The sequence below is a fragment of the Chlorocebus sabaeus genome, chromosome 12, assembly GCF_047675955.1.
Source record: "Chlorocebus sabaeus isolate Y175 chromosome 12, mChlSab1.0.hap1, whole genome shotgun sequence".
NCBI classification, from domain to species: Eukaryota; Metazoa; Chordata; class Mammalia; order Primates; family Cercopithecidae; genus Chlorocebus; species Chlorocebus sabaeus.
Genome location: NC_132915.1, coordinates 27773188 through 27792785, shown reverse-complemented (window position 1 = coordinate 27792785; position 19598 = coordinate 27773188). Strand labels below are relative to the sequence as shown.

General features: G+C 40.5%; 1 protein-coding gene across 3 annotated transcripts in view; it reads left to right on the top strand.

The window, feature by feature from the left end:
• CFAP95 (cilia and flagella associated protein 95) overlaps positions 1-19598 on the top strand; it is an 88977-nt gene that overhangs the window by 14626 nt on the left and 54753 nt on the right. For 2 of the 3 annotated variants that reach the window (XM_037998477.2, XM_007969451.3), the window contains exon 2: positions 9801-9909. The exons of the other annotated variant lie outside the window; for it this stretch is intronic. In XM_037998477.2, the coding sequence (XP_037854405.1) occupies positions 9801-9909 (109 nt within the window). The remainder of the gene's footprint in view (positions 1-9800; positions 9910-19598) is intronic. 3 annotated transcript variants of the gene reach the window in all.

Here is a 19598-nt window from a genome sequence, read left to right as displayed (position 1 = left end):
AAGAGTCTTTGTCAGTTTTCTCTCTTACTGTTTGAGATCTAAAAGTTGTTGGCTCTTTTAATATCTCAAGGCCCCAGATTTTTGGAATCTCTCATTTTTGTTTAATTTCTTCTTGAAGTCCAGTCAATTATTTCCTGAATTCATCTCATTCTCTTTTGTAAATACCTGGAAAACACAACCAATAGCAATTCACACACAAAACCAACAGTTTCCCAATTTTTTTTTCAATCTCAGGAGGTACATGATTTGACTTCTCACTTTCTCTAGCTATAAAGCGTTTGGCCTTTCCAGTTTCCTATTTTCTTCTGCCTGGCTTTTAGCCAATGCCATATATATATTTTTATTTTTGTGATAGCAGCACCCATAGCTCACTTTTGATACTAATTTCTATGTGAGATTAGGCTAAGCTTAATCTGTGATAACAAACAGCATCCCCCCACCCCCCAGCCCAGATTCCGGTGAGTATTACATGAAGGTTGATTTTCTGTTCATACAATGTCTGCTGTAGGTTTTTGGTGGAAGGTGGGCACTCTTCCACATAGACACTCCGAGAATCAGCTTGATTGAAGCTCCATCATCTGAAAAGTCATTTCAGAAAGAAATGACATTTCAGAAAGTCATTTCAGGGAAAGAAAGAGTTGAATACTGTAGAAGAGCTTCCACTGTCTTAGCCCAGAAATGACACATATCATTTCTGTGTATATTCATTTTATTGGCCAGAACTAGTCAAACGGCCGTACTAACTGCAAGTGCTGGGAATTTTCACCTCCTGCATTCCCAGGAAAGAAGGATAAAATATATTGGTGAATACAATGTCTATCACATCTAGAAGGCTTTCTTGTAAAACTTCCTTCCTAGGATGGGCTCTGGAGCTCCCTGTAGCCCTAACATTATTGAACCTCTGGACCTAAAGCCATTACCCTTGTATAACATTGGTAAACACCCTAAGGGAGTGGGTTTGGTGTTTTGAAGTTGTAATTACTCCTCTGGTTCTAGCTTTCACCCAAAAAATTGGTCTGAAAATTCTTCATTAATGTTCAATACATTAAAAGTATATAATACTCTTATTTATATGCCGCTCTTTCTCTCTCTCTACACACACACACACACACACACACACACACACACACATATATATTTGTGAGAGTGAGTCTCACTTCATTGCCCAGGCTGGAGTGCAGTGGTGCAATCTCAGTTCACTGCAACCTCTGCTTTCTGGATTCAAGCCTCCCTAGTAGCCGGGATTTACAGGCGTGCACCACTAGCCTGGCTAACTTTTTGTATTTTAGTAGAGACAGGTTTTTGCCATGTTGGCCAGGCTGGTCTCAAACTCCTGGCCTCAAGCAATCTACCTGCCTCTGTCTCCCAAAGTGCTGGGATTACAGGTGTGAGCTACTGCACCTGGTCAAAATATAATAATATTTAATCTAACATTTTCCATGGTTTCCGGAGAAAGGGTTTATCTGTGCAGCCATGGGAAATGTAACTGGGTTTGCACTCCATTAGGCCCACCTCTGTGCAATCTTGTTGATGTCTTCTCAGCACTTCTTCTCCTTGGCCTCAGCTGGACTCTGGCTGCTTTTAATGGCCCTTGTACATATTATAATCTGGGGATCATAACTTGTGATTTTGCCAAACATTTATTTGCTTTTAATTGTTTCATTTCCTTTGCTGTTTTTGAATGAATTCTAGGAGGAAAGGGAAAAATGTGTATTTGCGTAGTTATGTTCATTATGGAAGTCTGTTTGAATTCTAGATTTTATTCCTGAAGAAAAACTTATTTGTTTTCTAAAGTAAATGAAACAAATTGTCCTGAAACCAGAAGACTTTGTATTATCTACTCAATATGCACAGCTCATGGAATCACTAAGTGTGATTTAAAATAGATCTTAAGGTGACATAATGTAATCTTTTGATGTTATTCTGGAATAATTAATTCAGATTATTTAAGCCAGTAGATTAAGACTATTGGAATAGGAGCTTACACAGGTAATTGAGTGTTTCTTTGCTTTTTGTTTTGGAGGGAGGCAGGCTGATCTCTCCACGTCACTCCATGCCGGAAATCTGCAAGGTGTTTTCAGACTACAGTAATTACTAATGTACAGTGTCCCTTAAAAACTCCCCCTTTAGCCCTACTTTTCCACCACCCAGTGTCTTCAGCCAGTTATTGCAAGTTGTTTCTGGAGGAGAGGATCAAGGAAACTCAGAAGTATCCTAGGATTTGAAAATAATTGAGATCCAGTTGTCTAAACATAGGGTGGCAGAACGTACTTGCCCTGGTTTGACCATGACAGTCCGTTTTTTCACCACTCCTGGTGTACTTAGCATCTTATTTCCCTCTAAAAGTGTCCCAGGTGGGATTATCAATTGTAGTGTTGCCCTATTTTATACATGTCCCTTCAGCTGTTTTCAGAGTCATGTGTTTGGCAGTTAATCAGACTGACCACATTTATTTAACATTTAAACTGCTATGCTAGACAAAGCCTTCAACTGTTGTATTCCTTTTGTTTCCTTCCAATATTCTTCATAGGGCCTCCTGTTTTGAAGATTTTCTATGAAGAAAATTTATAATAATGATAGGTCTTATTTACATGCCACTCAATATATGCTGAGTGAAGGAGATGACTTCGCTTATCTGCCTCCATCAGATGGTTTCCTTTTGAGTGCAGTTAAGTTTCAAATTCTGTGGTTTCATGGTTATAGATGCACAGATCACATACAGCACGAGACACAAAGAAAAACAAAATCTTTCTTTATAAGTCTGAAATGTCACAATTTTTCCCAAGAACATAAGATTTTCTTTATGATTCTGCAAATACACCTGAAAGTCTTCATTTGTCAGTTTGAGGGCTATGCCACCGAATAACACTGCCTTGGCATGTAAATCATTTGCCCATGAAATCTTCAAAGAGGATTGTCAAATGTCTCATTGCAGTCTTTGATTCTATCAGTTTTATGTTTCTAATGTGTTAGGGAATATAGCTGACTCTCAAGGGTAATTTTCTTTTAAAGTTCTAGATAGCAGATGATTATAAAAATCTAATAGAAAAGGTATCTTTCGCTTCTCATTTGGGCTAGATTTACATCAGAAAATACAATAGCTGACGGCATGGTTGTGAACTACATTAATAATTCTAAAATTTAAAATTAATATATTCTGCCATCTGGAGTCTTAACTAAACATTTTAAACATCTTTGAAATCTGCAAAGAAAAGTGCGTCTCTTGTCAAGTTACCAGAAGCTAGAATTCAGCTCAGATTTTCATTGTTCTCATGTCAGTTATTGCTCAGATTCAAACCCCTTTGCAATCAGTGTTATGCATATGTATGTTGAAAGTTTTCTCATTCGGCAAGTAGATTTATAATTCCTCTGGAGACAAGTTAGCATTGCAAAGGACTAGCATCTCTATATGCATAATTACTCCCTCTTTACATGTGCTTTTGCAGACTGAGCCAGGATACTCTTCATTTTTATGGACACGTTTGAAAGTCTTTGCTTTCCGCATTTATATTAAGGTGACAGTAACAAAATGTAAGAACATTCATTTAATCAATCAATCAGTCAATCATTTAAGATTTAATGAGCTTTTACAATGTGCCACACCAAGATCACAAAGATGAATAAAAAATAATTCCTGTGTCTAAGAAGCTTTCTGTCAAATGAGAAGGCTGATACGTGAATGGATAATTATAAAACAATGTGAAAGGTGCGGCAGTGACAAAGATGCCGGTTTCTTTGCAACCTCCCACTTCCCTTGCCCCACATAAACATACCTAGAGTGTAACCTGTTTCCTTTCCTGTAAGAATAATCCTATGACCTAACCCTACCCTCTCCTCTGCTGATGGGGAGCTGGGCCCTCTGGCCTGGGGCAGCCTCTGGGAGCTGCGGGACCTTCCTGACCTGCAGCTCTGGACTCCAGTTTGTTCAGTCCTGCAACTCAGTGTAGCAAGATTTTCAGATAGCTAAATCTATTCGGTTTGAAGGACTGTGAGGTTGTTTTTACTGATTGTTGGTGTTACAGGCCTTCTTATGAAAGGTGATAGATGATTATTTTATTTTGAATGTTCTTGTCAAAACAAAAAGTTGGCAGCCTTATGTTGGCCCCATCCTTTTTGGGGGAAAGTTTGGCTGCTCCATGAAGCACTTAGGTTTGGGAACCACTGAGAGTCTGGGGTGCGGCTTGGTACTATGGACATTTTGGGCAAGATACTTCTCTGTGGATGGGGGCTGTCCTGTGCATTGTGGCATGTTTAGCAGCATTGCTGTCCTTTACCCGCTAGACGCTGGTAGTGCTCTCCTCCTTAGAAGTAATACCCATCAGTGTCTCCAGGCATTGCCAAATGTCTGCATTGTCTCTGGGGTGGGAGTGGAGGCCACAGATTGATCCCCTTCTCCAACCAGATTGAAAACCACTGGTCTAGAGCAATATTTTTCACGACCCGTTAATGCATTGTGAACTCAATTCAGTGGATTAATAATGACATTTTGAAAAATAAAATATAAGGAATAAAAAGTATCCAAATTCCTATGATGGTAAAGACTGTTTGTCAAATTTTGGCTTCAATTTTTTTTCTCTCTTTTTTTTTTTTTTTGGACCCAGGCTACAGTGTAGTGGCGCGATCTTAGCTCACTGCAACCTCTGCTTCCTGGGTTCAAGTGATTCTCATGCCTCAGCCCTCCGAGTAGCTGGGATTACAGGCAAGCACCATCGTGCCCAGCTAATTTTCTGTATTTTTACTAGAGATGGGGTTTCACTGTGTTGGCCAGGCTGGTCTGAACTCCTGACCTCAAGTGATCCACCTGCCTTGGCCTCTCGAATTACAGGCATGAGCCACCGTGTCTGGACAAATTTTGATTTCAATTTTATGCATAGAAATGCATGTATGTATTCTGGATTAAGATATATCATTTTTTTGGCCATATGCAGTGGCTCACTCCTGTAATCCCAGCACTTTGGGAGGCCAAGGTGGGTGAATCACATGAGGCCTGGAGTTCGAGACCAGCCTGGCCAACATGGTGAAACCCTGTGTCTACTAAAAATACAAAAAATTAGCTGGGCACGGTAATACTTGCCTATAATCCCAGCTACTTGGAGGGCTGAGGCAGGAGAATCACTTGAACCTGGGAGACAGAGGTTGTAGTGAGCTGACATCATACCATTGCACTCCAGCCTGGGCAATAGCAAAACTTCATGTAAAAAAAAAAAAAAAAAAAAAAAAAAAGATGCATCATTTTTCTTACTGGGGACTGTAGTTGAAGAGTTTGAAAGTTACTGCTCTAGAGGCATTCTAAATTCTATTTTAGTACATTTATTTATTTTTCTCATGAAGAATTTTTCATTGCAACAAATAAAAAATCATGGCCAGTCATTTGATGACTAAATAAATGCAGGTAGCAAGGAGAATGAAGCTAGAAGAAATATATATTATTGCACCTTGATTATTTTTATATATGTATATATTATATTTTAATCACAGAAAGGTTATAAGGCTTGGTTTTGATGAAGTGCTTAAAAATACCCAACTAAAGCCTGTTGGAGATATTATCATTACACTTAATAATATTTTGCACTTATATGTCCCCTTTCATTTGAGACTCTCAATCTGTTGATTTATTTAGTTCCTCAGTTTATGATTCTCAGTTCATCTCAGGAAATCTGAGGCACAGGCCACTGTTCCCCTAACGTAATAAAGTCAGAGAATTAATTCAGTCTCCTGTTTCCTTTAGAAAGCCTTAATCATTTTATATATGGTAAATATGTATTATAGAGAGGGTATATAGTAAAGGCATATCTTATATTTTATTTGGGTCTATATATTTTACTGTGTTTCATACAGTGTATTTTATACATTTTATAATTTCTAAACATGTATATTTCTCTCCGCTAGGCTGGCAGCCTCTTGGGAGTAGGGGCAGATTTTGGGCTGTGAATCTCTCAGAGCCCCACAGGCTGTGGGCACAGCATCCGTGGGCAGCCAGCAGGCACGAGGAAATGCCAGTTACATTAGCTCAGTCCCCCAAAGAAACACCTTCATTATAGATTCATGGTTTTAATGTTAGGCTTTTGGCTGCTATCTAAGGTTGCTATATGAAAAAAGAACATATCTGCATCTTTTGTAAGAATTTAGTTATCATGAAACCTAAAGTATATAGTGGGATCATTAGGGCCACATACTGACTTTCACAGACCATAAATATCTTTGCTTTCTTAGGCCCATTCTTCCATTAAAAAAAAAGTTTAAAATGATGGTTTGACTGATGGTGTGAAGACAGGTATAATCCAAGCTGGATTATATATATATATTTCTGATTTAAAAGTAGTTATTTTGTAGGCCTCTAGTAGTACGGGCCCTATGCCTTCTTCAGTGTCTAATAAAGAGGTGGGCCCTGGGGCAAATACGCTGAAATATTACTGGTATATTTCCCCTTCATTTGTGTGCTGCTGTAGGGATGTACTCCGGTTTTATTGCCTCAGGGAAGAATGACCCAGCAGGTAACGAAAGAGCCAAATTATTGGATTTGGATTTCAAAAACTTGGGTCTCAGCATAAGCCTGATAGATTTGGGAGCATGAAGAGCCAAGCCACCCTGTTCCACAGCAAATGAAGAATTCATGGACACACAAAGGAGAAGGCCAGAGAAAAAGCTGAGACTGTTTGAATTTGTCTGGGATCCTGAATTTGAGTTAAGATTTTGGAAATCCTGGAGCTAGATGGGACCTGTATTAGTCTGTTCTCATGATGCTAATAAAGACATACACTAGACTGGGTAATTTAGAAAGGAAAGAGGTTTAATTGACTCATAGTTCAACATGGCTGGGGAGGCCTCACAATCATGGTGGAAGGCAAATGATGAGCAAAGTCATGTCTTACATGGTGGCAGGCAAGAGAGAGCTTGTGTAGGGAAACTCTCCTTTATAAAACCATCAGATTTTGTCAGACTTGTTCACTATCATGAGAACAGCACAGGAAAGACCCGCCCTCATGATTCAATTACCTCCCACAGGGTGTCTCCCATGACACGTGGGAATTATGGGTGCTACAATTCAAGATGAGATTTGTGTGGGGACACAGCCAAACCATATCAGGACCTGTCATTGCCTCTCCCCATCATCCCCTATTCCCAGGGTAATGTTTTCAGAACTGTTGAAGATTGGGGCTCCCATGTGTCCCCAAGCCCAGAGTGCTAGAGAGATGAAACACTATCTGTTTGGTGGGTCAGGCACGTAACCCAGGGATGGTGCCTGGGTTTCCAGGAACCCAGGTGGAGAGAGACTTGGAAGATGTCTGGTGGGCTAGAGAGTGGCACCCTTGCAGCAGAGCACCAGTCTACCTACAAGTCTGTGTGGCAAGGCCAGAAGAATGGAGACCTGCATGGATCTGTAAGGGAAGACCACGGGGGAAGGAGAGTGTTTCTGCAGATGTAAGCAAGGAGAAAGGATGGCAGCAAAGATGGATTCTTGACATTGTGGCACCACACAAACCCCTCAGAACTGGAAGAAATCCAGGATTGACCAATATGCGGGTTTTTCCACTTGGTAAAATGAGAGCTTGAAAGAAAAATTAAGTTAAATTATGGCAAAACTAAGTTCCAATGTATACCAGATTTTGAAGCCCAATTAGTATTCACTATACATAGATGTTTGTGATGCTTTAACAGCATATGAAGGGTTTTCTGCTTTTTAAAAAAATTTTAATTCATATTAAGATCTTAAGAGGTATTGTTATTATTTCTGTCCTCATGTTATACATGTGAAAATGGAAGCACAGAAAGGTTAAGTGACTTGCCCAAGGCCAAACAGCTAGGACCTGGTTGAGCTTGTGTTGTCCAATATCCCCCCTGACGACTTAAGTGAAAGCTTCCTGTTAGGCTCTCATAAAATGCTGGTAGGTTACCAAAAAGCATTTAGTGTTTTGCACTTTGATGCTCAGATGTGAGGAGAGAAGAGGGTTCAGGTGTGGTGTTATGCCTGCCACCCCACCCTGGGCTCCCTCGCTGCTGGGTTCTACTACAGAGCTCTGCTATCATGCTCAGAGGTGGGGAGGCAGGGGTGTTAATGGGAAGGTAGTGCAGGGGCTGAGTCCCAGTCCAGTGGGGATGGGGAAGGGGGTCAGGTCCTAAAGGGCCTCATGACTTGGATGCCCTTTGGATTGGGTGCCCAATCTAGGTTAAGGGAAGTGATTCTGTTTCCCTAGGTTTTTACCCACACTTACCATGTTGTAGATTTTTCTTATTTTTGCGTCTCTCTATCTAGACTGCAAGCAACTGAAGGCAGGGACTCCATCAGACTCACTCCCCACTGCATCCCCCACACCTACCAAAGTGCCTGGCATATAGTAGGAATTTTAAAACATTTGCAGAATAAACGAATGGCTGAATGATTGAATTCTTGGGTACTTGAGTGTCCCCTAAACAATTCTAGCCCTGTATCCCTTAAAGCAATGTACCTTCTGAGGGGTGCTTAGTCTTAGCTTCCTCTATTTCACTCAAGAAAGTTCTATTAAAAATAGCTTATTCAGTTGCCAGCCACTTCTGCTTTTTCCTTCTCTACCCCCAAATCCCCTTCTTCCTTCTTCCCCACTACTTCCCCTCCCCTCTCCCTCCTTCTTCCCTCCTCCTCCCCTCCCCTCCCTCTCCCCCCCTCCTTCTTCCCATACTCCTCCACCTTCTTCTTCCTTCTCCTCCTTCTTTCTTCTTCTTTCTTTCTTTCTTTCTTTCTTTCTTTCTTTCTTTCTTTCTTTCTTTCTTTCTTTCTTTCTTTCTTTCTTTCTTTCTTTCTCTTTCTTTCCTCCTCCTCCTCCGCCGCCACCGCCGCCTCCTCCTCCTCCTCTTCTTCTTCCTCTTCTTCTTCTTCTTCCTTCTTCTTCTTCTTTCTTCTTCTCCTTCTTCCTCTTCTTCCTCTTCTCTTCTTCTTTCTTCTTTCTTCTTCTTCTTCTTCACAGGGTCTTATTCTTTGCCCAGGCTGGAGTGCAGTGGCCCAATCGTGGCTCAGTGCAGCTTTGACCTCCCTGAGGTGATCCTCCTAGCCCAGCCTCCCAAGTAGCTGGGACTACAGGCACATGCCACCAAGCCCAGCTGATTGTTGTATTTTTTTGTAGAGATGGCGTCTTGCCATGTTTCCCAGACTGGTCTTGAACTTCTAGGCTCAAGAGATCTGCCTGCCTCCCAAAGTGCTGAGATTACAGGCATGTGTTACTGTGCCCTGTCTCTTATTATTATTAATCACTCTTTTAATCAAGATGTTTGGTATATTTTTTCCTTCTTCCATTTACATTTTTAAGAACTGTTTTCTTCTACCTCATGTTTATCAGCTTCCTTTATTGCCTCTTTAGAAGCAGGAAGCACAGGTTATAAATCAATATGGGTAAATACTTTGCTGTCTTGTTTTGAAAAAAATTGTAATTAAAATTCATGGTAGAAAGAATTTCTAAAGTGGAAAGTTGCCTTTCCAAGATATTACCATGTCTTATTTTAGAATTTACTGTTGGTAAACTAATCTACATTATTAAATAAGATTCAGTTCATTGGAATCACTGAGTAATTACTATTACTATGTTCGAGAAGTATTGTTTGGGTGATATTATTAGTTTTATCGCTTATGCTAGGTTGCTTTTAGGAATTAGCCTCAGCATTACTTGAAAAGAGATGGAAAATACTTTATATGTCACAGATCTAATAAATTTATAGTTAAAATAATGCTGCAAATATAGAAATTTTTCACTGGATAGTTTTTAAAAATCTGAATGCAATATAGAATAAATAAACTTCATCCCTTAATGTACTCCTAATTTTTTCTTAAGGCACCGTGACAGAGAAGCTTTTCCCAAAGATTATGATATAGAGGGTCCTGAGAAAATTAAAAAGCTGTGTAATTCAACATATCGGCGACTTGGAACCGATGAATCCCCAGTAAGTAATTGCTATTACTTCGTTTTAAGTCGGAAATCTTTGTCATAGTGAAACATGAAAAAGTAAAAGGAGGAGTGTTTTGTGCAGCACCATCCCTCGTTAACTGTGTTAGTTACTTAGATGACTTAGTCACTGTGTGCTGAAGCTACATTACCTGTAAAATGTGCCTCTCTCATAAAGTGATTGGGTGAATTAAATGAGATGAAGCAAGTTGAGTACATGGCACGGTGCCTGGCACATAAAAGTGCCTATGAAATTGTTCCTGTTGCTATAATGCTGTTGTCACTACAGTGACAATATCCTGTTAGATGTCTCCTTTCACCTCCATAATAACCCTGCGAAGTGGGTATTACCATCTCTAATTCACAGAGGAGAGGAAAGAGACTCCAAAAGACTAAGCGACTTACTCAAAGTCACACAGCTAGGGAGTGGAAGACAGAGTTTATACCTAGGTCTTTGGTTTCAAGTCTTTTGTACTTACCTTAAGCTGGTGGAGTTGTGAGTAACTAAAACATGCTATTAACAGTCTCATAATGTTTGTACAATCCAGTTACAAGCAGAATATTTATGGCATAAGTAATTCCTGTTTGAATTGAGGTGAGCAGGTTACTGCTTGGCTACATAGGCGTCTGTCCAGTCAGCATAAGGCAAGAGCTCAACTCCTAGGAGACCCGCAAATTGGGTCCTACAATGTCAGGAACTTTGGGACTAGCTGAAGACAATTTAGCCTTAGAGGATGGCCTTGGGCATGAAGAGCTGGTGATTTGATGAGGGTGGTTGTACAAGTGATGAAAAGATTGGGTTTGTGTCACATTCTGCCCCCCAAAGCTGGGCTAGTTTTAGACCAGCATTTGAAATGAGGCAAGTATAAAAAGATGCATAATTTCGCATTGGAAATTGTTCTAGAAGATTCTCCATTCTACAAGGTAATGAGGACAAATTAGCTTAGCATGGCAGCGCCATTTCCTCCTTTCCTCTTATAGTTGCAGTGGACAGAGAGTAATAAGGATCACCTGGAGAATGGGGATTTATTGTAAAGTGACAGCTGCCTGGATATGGAATGAGTAAACTTTCAGGAACTAACACAGCTCTAAAGCAAGGCATCCCCATCGCCACCCCAACCACTCTGTGTCACATGCACACACAGAGTCTCTGGCATCTCCATTTCTCTCTGCTCAGGTTTACCTGTTGCTCCATAGCCCAGATCTCAGGGGAATCTGATGATTTCCTCAGTTTCCACCCAACCCTCTTCCCTTTGCATCAGGCTGCCTCATGGGTCATCAGCCAGCATGTGGATGGGGCTCTGCAGTGTGATGCCCAACTCAGTCAGCATCCACCTTGCTCCATTCCCCCACAAACCCAGCTTCACCTTGCTGTCTTCAGCATGGGGCTGTGGTCAGGACAAGAGTAAGTTGGGCAAGACAGGCATTGCTTGGCATGCACTTAGAGACTTTGGTCCTTAAAAAACATTTATTTTTGATTCCTATATAAAAAATGTTTTTAAAGAACTTTTGGTCCTTAAAAACATTCATTTTTGATTCCTATGTAAAAATGCTCTTGGTCTCTGGGTATTCCTATACCTCATATATTTGATTCCTATATAAAAATGCTTTTGGTCTCTGGGTATTCCTATACCTCATATCACAAAGGACGTAAGATGAAGTGGGGTATGAGGTATAGGAACCACAAACATTCCTTCCCCAATATTACATGCATTACAGTGGTCGAGCCTCAGGTTTAATGAGAATGTGTAAATAAATAGTAGTATTTACTGTCTGTATGTCTTTTTGTTGATGGCCATTGAAATCCTGTCCTTCACCTGCCAGATTTGGAATGTGTATTCAATAGAAAAGAAAATAGACTGAGGAATCACTAATTCTGATGGAACTGCTATTCTCTATCTTAATAGCAATTTACATATTTCCCTATAGACTTCCTGTGTATAAAGCATTGGCTCATCAATCTTGTTTTCCATTCTTCACAACAAAGCTATAAAGCTGTCAAGAAATATATTATTATTCTAGTTCTAAACCTAGACTTGCAGATCTTAAATGACTCACCCAAGGTCCCAAGTGTAAAGAGAAGGAGGGGATACTGGCACTGAGCCCCCACACCTTCACATGCCAGGTATGAGGCTGGATGTAGCAAGAGGATGGGCAAGTCCGTCTTCCTGTTGTCACAGAGTTTTGATAAGGGCCTAAAGACACTCTTGATAGTTGGCAGGAACCATATGCCTTAAAGCAAGAATCCAGACCATCTAGGCAGGACCTGCTAAGAGACTAAATTAGATTAAAACAGTATAAGTAGTTATGTCCTTGAAGACAAGAGACTGAAGAATTAAAAAAGGATTCATGTAGTTGTGGGTCCTGTGCCTCTCTTTCTCCAGTTGAGAGGAGTTTCAAGGGAACCACTCAGAGAGATTAATATGTATGTCCTGGAATTTAGAGGACATGGGGTCCAGGCACATGTTTAAAAACTTAAATGTTAGAAGTCATGCCTGATATGGCACAGCAGAAAGAGGGAGTACACTGCCCTTGGGGCAGGGACAGCAGTGGCCAAGAAGAGACTTGCCTAAGACTTTTATTAAACAAAAGGAAATAACTTGCTGTGGGAGGGAAGGGGCAGTCTGATTAAAATGAAATTCCTTTATGATTGCATCCTATTGATGCAATAGGATCAATTCAACAAGATGGCTCCATTAAAAACGTTTCATTTCATCCTCTGGACAGCTCTTCAGGCAGGTCTCATACGTGATCCACATTGGACAGATGAGGGGACTGAGAACAAGTGAAGCTTAATCACTGGTGAAAAGTCAAACAACTAGAAAGTGTATTACAAATTAAAATCCATTGTTCTTCTCTGGCTTTAAACGCTAAGATCTTAGAGACTTTTCCAAACTGCCTCTTGGAGTACCAAACTTTTCCACGTCTAGTGTGCTGGCCTTTTTACCCCACTATACTGCACCTTCCTTGTAGAAAATAGACCTGATTATTTTTGCTCTGGCTTGGATATTGTATATCTCACTGCATATGTGTTGGGGCTTTGATTTCTTACATCTTAGCCATAACTTCTGTCCTATTTCCTGAATTATGTCCACACACATGCTGGCTAGCCCTATTCCCATCTGTTTCCCCTTCTGAATCCCTTCTTAACATTTTTGTTTTTTTTTCAAGATTGCTGCTGAATGGCTGCTTTGTCCATCCACCACATTTTCATTTAGCTGATTGAAGGTGTCCTTGTCCTTAAATGCTGCTGCAGGAACTAATGTGAGCATCATTTATTTGTAGCAGAGTTTAAAATGGGACTTACTTTTGTCTACATTTTGGCTAAGGCTCTAAAAGTCTAAGAACAGAACAATAGCCTCATGTGCCAAAGTAAATAGGTCACTTAAGCAAGATCCTCAAAGAAGATGGTGCTAATTGGCTCCCACTCACATGAGGGATATAAGGTAATTGAAATGCAAGAAGCCTAAAGAGAAGTTTGATAGTACAGAGAGGGTTTTGGAAGGAGTGTGCTCTAAGTCTCATCTCAAGGACCCTTGTGTGCCTCACGAAGTTAGACATAAGGCTCTGGTGACTGGTCAGAGGAAGCAGAGCAGAAAAGAGGGAGCCAGCTCCCCTAGAGGTGGAGCAAGGATGTGTGAATCCTCGGGCCCAGATGTGCCTCTTGTGGTTCCAGTGTGGACCACAGGGAAGAAGAAAATGACATGGTGTGTTTCAGAGCCTGTGAAAGAGCACCTCATAGTGGGTGCCCAATAAATATTTGTAGAAGGAAAAACGGGAGAGATGGGAGGGGACCTAGCTGCATTTCCAGGAGCCGAGGCAAGACATTTAAGTCTAGCCAGAGGCATCTTCTATCATGGGACATGCCATTCAGTGTTCCCAGAGGTGATCCCAAAGTCTACCAGAACATCCCAAGAAAGTCATCTTTGAACATTCACCACTGCCAGAGAGGGTCAAAGATAAACATGCCCAGGGGAAACCAAAGCAAGATTACATTCTGCCATTCCTGCATTTACCTCTCTCTCTTCCTCATCTCCACACATCCTTGGCATCAGTCCCCAAGGAGATAGAGGGAGGTGGGGAATAGGGAAGAAGTCCAAGTGGGATAATTGAGAAGAAACCAACTGTGCCCCCTGTTCCCAATATAGTGGGCCAGGCCGAAGCAGCCCCAGGGTGGAGGAATGAGAATCTTTCCATGACGTGTGAAGTTTTGACTATTATATGGGACTGGCATTTTACTTACCTCAGTGAAAATCCTCTTGGGACAAAAGTAGCCAGAGAAGTTTTGTATTATCTGAGAGTAACCAGAAACACCCTGGGACCTGTCTTATATTTAATCAAGGAGCGTGAGAAAGAACTAGTCCCTCCAAATGACTGCGGATGGGCAGTGATGGAGGAAAAGTAGATTTGTTTTCTGATTGTACCTACTTATAAGTCCCACTTGTTCAATGAGCCAGTTACCCTTTTGTATGTAAAAGAGCAGTCCATTCTTATCATATCTCCCTATCCCCTTTCCTTACTTTAGTTTTCTTCATGATACTTACATCGCTGGACATATTTCAGACTTATTTAGTTGTTAATCATTTGTCACCTCCTGTTAGAATACAAGCTCTATGAAAGTGGGGACTTTGATCTGTTTTGTTCCCTGTTTTATCTCCAGTTCCGAGAACAGTGCCTAGAACATAGTGGATGCTCAGTAAGTATTTATGGAAGAAAGGGAAGAAGCAAGAAAGGAAGTAAGGGAGAGAGGAAGGGATGAAGGAAGGAAACAAAGAAAGAAGGTAGGAAGGAAGGGGAGGAGGGAGAAAGGGAAGAGGATAAAAGGAAGAAGTTCTACATTCAACAAACATTTTTTGAGGCCCCATTACTTTGCCATGCATAATGCTAAGTGCTAGGGTAGGAAACATAATTCAAAAATTGGTCTTTGTATATAAGGAACTCATAGGTTCCTAGGGGAAATGGGAACACATAACCATGGTGGCAAAGGGTATGATGGATGCTAAGAACATCAGGATGCTGTGAGGTGCACCTGAACTGAAATGGGTTGGAGGAGGTTTGCGTATGGTTTCCTTTGAAGCTCTGGAGCTGAATCCTAAAGGAACCATCTCTTGGCAGAATCTGGAAACATACCATTCAGGTTTCAATGGTGGGGTAATTTATTTCCTACTTCAATCGTCCCTCAGGTTTCAGGGGGCCAAGTAAGGCCATTGGGGGAATAGATTCACAAGAGAACAGTAATTCAAGCCACTGGGCTTGCCCTGATTGTCTTATTCTAAGCTTAGTGGGTAATAGCGTTCTAAACTATGGTCTTTTACCTGGACTTTATTCAGGTGCTACATATCTCTACCAGGACGATTTCCACGCAAACTAAAATCATCAAGAGTATGTCTACTATCGTTGCTTCAACTTGTAAAGCCTCTCACCCAAGGATCCTCACAACACTACCAAAGGCCCTATCACAATCACTTATGTTACCTTCCTAGCATGTGAGGCTGATACTAAAGTGAGAGCCACTGGGAGGACAAAGACCACTTCTGAGAAAGGGGTGCATGTTGAATCCCATAAATTTAGAAGGATTAAGTACAGAGCACATATGATGCTGTGTCATAGAAGCTGAGAACTTGTCAGACAAATGAACAAAGAAATACATAAACAATTCATTAAACAGATTTTTCTTATACAGCTAGTGGCTCAATGCCAAGGCATTTTTGGAACTAACAGGACAACATTGTTGAGCAAATTAGGCTAATATTAACAGCATCACAGACAGTGTGGATTTAAAAATGGCAAATAAATGAATAGTATAAAAGTACATTAGCATTCGTTTTATGAATAGATTAAGACTAGACAAATAAGCCTAAATATGAGCTGTTTTAGTGAATAAAAATTTCACATTTGGAAACTAATGTTCCTAAAAGGGATACAAAGGATATAATTATACCAGATATGGGAAATTCAATTATTTACTTAATTGGTTCAAGTATTTTTTTCTTTGACATTGTAGGATAGTATTTTGACCAGTATAATCTTATAATCTTATAGATGCTTCTTGCATTCATATCTAAGCACCTGAAAGGGGTATACAGATCAAATGTTTGTAAATGGAATAATTTTAAATGCCATTGCAGAGGAAAGGAAGATGTTTGGGGATAGTAGGCTGTTGAGCTAGGGTCTCGTCTTGCTTCCTGTCTCCATAATCTTGGAGCTTGTGGTTGATGTCACAGGTTTCAGCATTCTCTCCTGGAACAACTTTGGATCAGCTTTTCCAATATCACCACAATCACATCTGGCTTTCCTGTGTTAGGAATTCTGTATCAATTTTGGCTCACTGAGTGTACTTCCCCAGTTTTCTGCTGCATCTCTGAGTCTATTTATTCTAGCAAGTATCTTCTCTGTCATTTCCAGACATTTGGGATGGGAATGAAAGCAGGTCACCCAGCATTTTGATCCTATCACTCACATTTGCTGCTCCTTTTCTACATCAGTAATCATGCCCTAATTTAACTCTTACAGAAATTAGACTTTAATTTTTCATGTATATTAGTTTGCTTAAGCAGGTGTAGCCGTTATGTTGAACAAATGAGACTTAAATTGGGCAATCACGTGCACATACATACACACACACCCACACACACAAGCATGCAGAGACACACACATCCATATTTTTTGCCTCCACTGCCTATTTACCCTGCTTTATGGAGTCAGTTCTTCCTTTATGCCTGGACAAAATCCTGTGCAGCTTCCTCAGGTCTTACGGTCAATCTCAGATAATGAAAACCCTATTGGTCACATTTCAATAATTAAAATGTCTCATCAAAATGATGGATTTCATTTAGAGTTAAAGCTTTTCTCTTCCTCCAGCTATAGCCTGCTCTAGGCTGGTAAGTAGGCAGAGGGAAGTGGGTGTGAGGGGTAGGCTGGGTTGGATAATTTATTATTTCTCCACCTGCTCTGCTTTTCCTTTCCCCCAGACAATTAGAAGAGTCTTTTGTGCTTAATTTACTAATATTAAATATTTAATTAAGACTATTTTGTGACAAGAAGTGGTTTTGTTATCTCAGAGTGATCAGGAAAAAATGAGACTTGTTATAAATTTATTTCTGCTAGAGACAGGAAAAGGAGCATCCCCTAAGCCAGGTGTGGTGGTGCACACTTGTAGTCCTAGCTACTTGGGAGGCTGAGGCAGGATTGCTTGAGCTCATGAGTTTGAGGCTGCAGTAAGCTATGAATGTGCCACTACACTTCAGCATGGATAACAGTGAGACCCTATTTCTAAAAAATAAAAATAAAAATAAAAAGAAGAAGAAGGAATAAGTTCACAAAAGCTTTCTTGAAGAGGTAGTTGTGGAAAACAATACAATTATTTTTCTGATTGCACCCTATGAGTCTCAGTTGTTCAAAATAATAGCGGTTACATTTTCAGAGGCCTCTCTTGGATCCTTTAGGATCTTTACATGACACTGCTGAGTTAACCTAGGTGTGAAACAGTGAGGGTTTCCAAGGACAAAACTTCTGAGAAATAAGTATGGTCTTTGTGATTATTTTAAAAGATAATCAAACTTTTTTTTTTTTTTTTGGCAATGGTGCAGAAAAGCTACAGTTGGTAGGGGGAATGCTGCTTAACAGGCTAAAATAAGACTGTTCCTTAGTTATGACTGAAGATCTAAGATAATAGATGCCAACTCCTCCTTTATTCTAAGTAAGTGAGATGCCAACCCACTCATGCCAAACATGCAAATTATTTGGGCAGTAACTGAGTTTTGAGCTTCTTGGTGTCTCATTCACCTTGATGATTTAAAAACAAACAAAAAAGGTTGAAATCGAAGAGATCTGGTCAAAAGAATTTAGAAGTTGGAGGAGTTGTCTGGAGAAAGAGTACATGCTGTGAATCCAACCCCTCTAATCTTCTAAGGGGTAGGGGTGGGAAGTGTATCCCCTTAATTTCTACCCTGAGAGTGGGGCCTCAATGATACCACCCATGGAACTTGATGCACTGGGGTCTCACTCATGCTTGACAAAAGGCTACAGACTGGAGGGTTCCAGAAGCAGCCTGTGGCATCAGAGGGAAAAGCTTGGTGTGAGAAGTACCTGAACTTCTCATATGGTTTGGCTCTGTGTCCCCACCCAAATCTCATATTGTAGCTCCTATAATTCCCACGTGTTGTGGGAAGGACCCAGTGGGAGATAATTGAATCATGGTGGCAGGTCTTTCCCATGCTGTTCTCGTGATAGTGCATAAGTCTCATGAGATCTAATGGTTTTAAAAACTGGAGTTCCCCTGCACAAGTGCGCGCGCTCTCTCTCTTTGCCTGCTGCCATCCGTGTAAGATGTGACTTGCTCCTCATTGCCTTCTGCCATGATTATGAGGCCTCCCCAGCCTAGTGGAACTGTAAATCCATTAAATCTCTTTCTTTTGTAAATTGCCCAGTCTTGGGTATGTCTTTATCAGCAGCATGAAAACGGACCAACACAGCTTCCTTCACTGTGGGTCAGAGGAATATACTTTCTGGGTACCTGTAAAGAACCCAGGAAAGAATTGTCAGTTGGGGATTATCTAAAATGAATCTTGCCAGCAGAACAGTCTGGTCAACCTGAAATATACAACCTGAGGAGAAGTCATAAGTGTTCTCCTCATTCCCTGTACCAGTCACCCAGGTTATGTGTCTACTGAATTTTCTTCCCGTAAGTGCAGCACATATGGGAAGAGTTCATTCTAGAAGAATAGAAATTGGGATTTAAAAATAACTCATACTCAGGAAAACAGGGAATATGAATGACATTATGAAATGAGCTTCCTCTATACATTAGATATTTTCTATATTATCATTTGTCTCAAGCTAGATTTTATTATGTAAATTAAATGGAAATTTTAGTGATTATCCTACGAGTTTGTGCTGTGCTAATTTAGCTATCTCACATACCAAATTGCCAATCTCCAGTCTGTGATATACATATATACAAAGCCCAAAAGACTTTTAAACATATGGAAGTGCTTTTATGAAGTACCATCCTTATGTCAGGTTATGAACATTTCTGCACCAAAGTGATTTTTTCACATTGAGATGGTGTAGGATTAGGTTTGCCTACATGCAACAGACACTGAAAATCAACAGAGGCTGTTCATATAGGGTTGTATTATTTCATGTAAAGGGTCTGGAGGATAGCAGGACTGGTATGAAAGTTCTATGTATTGTCAGAGACCAATTCCTTCCAGTTTTCTGCTCTGTCATCCTTGGGTAGGACTCAAGATGGCTGCTGGAAACCAGTCATTGTGTCCGCATTCCAGGCAGCAAGAAGGAAAAGAAAAGAAGGACTTTTCCTGGAAGTTCTTTCTAGGAAACAACTATTTCCACTTATGCTCAATTGTCCAGAACTAGTCACTGATCATATCTAAGAGTAAAATAATCTAAAAAATGTGGTCTGCAACACCAGGCACCCAGCTAAAGTTTGGGGATTCTATTGATGATGAAGAAGGAATGTCTAATATTGGGAGATAACATTTGCCACTGATACAGGAGACAGAAGTTAAGAGTTGTCTTTGGAGTCGGATGGCTTCTCTTTAATTCTTGGTTCTACCACTTACAGGATTGTAACTTAAGTCCAGAGTCTCAAACTTTTCATGTCTTTATTTCCTTATGTGTAAAGTGAGAATTTAGAGTTGTCACAGCATTTAATGTGAAGACATT